Source organism: Cicer arietinum, chromosome 7 (assembly GCF_000331145.2).
Source record: "Cicer arietinum cultivar CDC Frontier isolate Library 1 chromosome 7, Cicar.CDCFrontier_v2.0, whole genome shotgun sequence".
NCBI classification, from domain to species: Eukaryota; Viridiplantae; Streptophyta; class Magnoliopsida; order Fabales; family Fabaceae; genus Cicer; species Cicer arietinum.
In genome coordinates, this window is record NC_021166.2 from 26,580,188 (window position 1) to 26,583,643 (window position 3,456).

Genomic DNA, 3,456 nt, shown 5'->3' on the forward strand with positions numbered 1-3,456 from the left:
TTGGATTTTCGAATTGTTCAAGTTATACTTGAATACAATTATGTACAATTGATTTTGTTAAACCCTCTTTTTTTTTCTATCACTCTTATCTCTCTCTTTTTACATATATATAATTTTCTTTTCTACTCCTTATCCTTTATTTAAATTTGTATTGATAAAAATTAATATATTGTAACAGTTAAAAAATAATTGAGTAATGTAACATTAAATTTGTTTGATTTTTCGTTATATATATATATATTATATAATTTTGTTCAATATAGACATATAAAAAACATAACGTAATATAAAATTTATTTATCCATTGCATCAATGATGAAATAGAAAAGAAAGTTATATTTGTGAATCAAACAATTTATGAAATTGATGATTTCTAATTGAAGCATTACATTGTCCATTGTCTATTGTCTATTATAGTCCAAGTATATTAATTAGAGAGGGTGTAGAAAAAAAAAAGAGGAATATTAATTAGAGAGAGTCGGGTGGCCAGTATAAGCGGGCGGGCTCGAAAAAGTGTTTAAAATTGATTGACGAAAATTTGAATATACTGAAAAGCTGTTGTCGCACACACAAACAAATAATTTTGATGTGAATGGAGAATGGAATGTGAACGCTTCGACGTAATTTTCACTTCCATCCTCCGAACCCTTCCACGATTTCGACTCCATCCACAACCATCTCAGATCCATGGTTATTCCTCTCTCTCAGCTCCTTTTTTCTCCTCTTTGTTTCACACTTTTCGACTTCATTTTAGTGGAAATCGTTGTTTGCTACAACTAATTCGACTTCATTTTTGTTTATCATTATTAGGGTCATGGAAATGGTTGTTAGTCATAAGAAATTGGAGTTCATTTAGTTGTATTATCATTATTAGGGTAATGGAAAAAGTTCTTAGTTACAAGAATTTGGAGTTGATTTTAGTTGCATTATTATTATTAGGGTTATAATGGAAAACATTGTTAGTTATAAGATTTGGAGTTGATTTTAGTTGTATTATCATTGCTAGGGTAATGCAAAAGGTTGTTAGTTACAAGAAAATGGAGTTAATTTTAGTTGTATTATTATTATTAGGGTAATAATGGAAAAGTTTGTGAGTTACAAGAAAATGGAGTTGATTTTAGTTTAGGGGAATGCTAAGGAGTGCCTTTAGGACATTAGTTAAAAAGTTAAAAGAGGTAAATTTGTACGGGGAAATGATGTATTTGTTACATTGACCTGTGTTTAGCTTGTATTCTTAAGAAAAACTTTCCTTTAATAGAATCCTTAACCAATGCCCTAAGAGCACTAGATAGCAAGACCGGTTAGTTTATCATTATTAGGGTAATGGAAAAGGTTGTTGTTACTTGCAAGAAATGGGAGTTGATTTTGATTTTAGCATTAATTAATGTGGCATTAAAGTAATGTGAATAATAATAATAATGTTAATTGCGATCTGTGTCTCTTTTATGTTTGTACAGGCTTTGCAAAGTCCTGCTAAACTTGTAGAGCAGGCCAAGTCCATATCAGAAGACAATTATGAATTCGTCACAGAAAATTTAACACAAGATGTGGGAAATGATGTTGTTGTTGCTTCTGAAGAGGGTGAAGAATTTCCTCGAAAACGGAGACCGGGCTTAGGCCTCAATCGTGCACGTCCACGTTTCTCGCTGAAGCCAACCAAAAAGTAAAGCTTATTTGATGTTTATGATCTTTTTATTAGTTTCAATGCTGATTTTAAAATTTTGAAAGTGTATATGTTTCTCATGTGTTTGATATTTGGCAGGCCCTCTGTTGAGGATTTGTTACCAATTCTGGACCTAAAAGCCCTGAAAGATCCCGTGGAATTCTTCGCAGCCCATGAGAAGAGGGAAAGTAAGTAATGGTTTGTTTCTTTTCTGGATTGTACCAAGGATGCAATTTTTTGACTTTTCGTAAACTTGCGTTGTGATTTGATAGATGCAAAAAGAGAAATACAGAAACAGTTGGGTTTCCTGCCATCTGAGCTTAATCAGGATTCCAATAAACCACGTGAACGTCGACCTGGACTTCCCGGGCTTAATCGAAGGTACCAGCCATAAATACTTCTTCAACAGTCAGACTCCACTGCGTTCATGTTGTTCGTCATTTTTATTTGTGTTGTTTGATGTGTTCTTGATGTTATATTGGTCAGGCCAATTAGATACAGACATAGGTCTTCAACAATAACTTTGGACAATAATGATGATGTCCTATCCTCCCAAGAGGCATTTGAATCTGACAGCATTAACCCTGTTAATGATAACACTGACAAAGACAAAGCTTCTCTTGCATCATTGGATACTGAAGTAACTGGTGAGTGAATGGTACTATCTTCAATATGGCCAGGCTTGATTATCCCAGTGTGGATCTTATTCTTCTACAGTTGTTTTTTCTTCTGATATCAGTACCCTTTTTTTGTCACCTTTATTGTTCATACTTCAAGCAATTGTGTTTTTAGCAGGTTCATCAGCTATTCAAGAGAAAGAGGTCAATGATGTATTGCAGGGATTGCTTTCTTGTAATTCTGAAGACCTAGAGGGGGATGGAGCAATGAATCTTTTGCAGGAGAGGTTACAGATCAAACCCATTGTTCCTGAGATATTATCAGTTCCAGACTTCCCAGATTACCAACCAATTGATCTGAAATTATTGCGAGGGAATTTGTCGAAGCCAAGAAAGGCATTATCCGATGTAGATAATTTGTTGAAAGGAATCAATATTAAGACACCGCTTAGACGAGATGCAGGATGCATTGAGAAGCAATTAGCTTCACCCACTCCACCAAGAAGTCCATTTGCTTCATTGTTATCATTGCAGAAGCACATTTCACAGTCAAAGCCATCAGTGGATCCATTTGCTACTCATGAAATTGATCATGTATCTACAAGAAACTATTCACCAACTCATATGATACACCAGGAAGTCAATACTGATGGCTCTAGCAAGCTGTCAAATGAGCTGAGTGCACCTATAATTGAAGATGTTATTGCTGCTGGTGAGACAAATAAAATTCTGGACATTTCTGAAAATTCCAAGGAAGACAACTCTGGGAAGTCATCAGATAAAGTTAATGCACTCTTATTTGAAGATAGAGTTGCAGTTACCGAGACAAGTTCAGTTCAGGTCCCTGTCATAAATTGCACCAGTACTCCTCAAAAGTCCATGGTGGATAATTCAAGGGAACCTGAGTTTGATGCTAATGTTGACTTGAATGAACATCATGTTGACATGGATGTGGATATTGGAGGCAGTGGTATGAGACAAAAGGTTATGGATGACACAGAAGGCACGCAAAATATTGAGCCAAATGAACCTTACCAATTTGAGGACAAAGTATGTTGCCTCTGACCATTTAAGTTTAATAATCTTAAGATGTTTTTGAAGGTTTAACTCTGAAATCTGTTTTTTTTTTTTTTTTTTTTTTTTTTTTTTTTTTTTTTTTTTTTTTTTTTTTTTTTT

At 34.1% G+C, this 3,456-nt stretch overlaps 1 protein-coding gene across 1 annotated transcript in view; it reads left to right on the top strand.

Moving 5' to 3' along the window:
- Positions 1-624: 624 nt before the first annotated feature.
- Positions 625-3,456, top strand: part of LOC101510656 (centromere protein C) — a gene marked incomplete at its 5' end in the record, with an annotated part of 5,422 nt that continues 2,590 nt past the window's right edge. Inside the window, 6 exons of the mRNA XM_004511149.4 lie at positions 625-690; positions 1,458-1,663; positions 1,763-1,851; positions 1,936-2,044; positions 2,150-2,310; positions 2,459-3,330. Coding sequence (XP_004511206.3) covers positions 625-690; positions 1,458-1,663; positions 1,763-1,851; positions 1,936-2,044; positions 2,150-2,310; positions 2,459-3,330 — 1,503 coding nt within the window. The remainder of the gene's footprint in view (positions 691-1,457; positions 1,664-1,762; positions 1,852-1,935; positions 2,045-2,149; positions 2,311-2,458; positions 3,331-3,456) is intronic.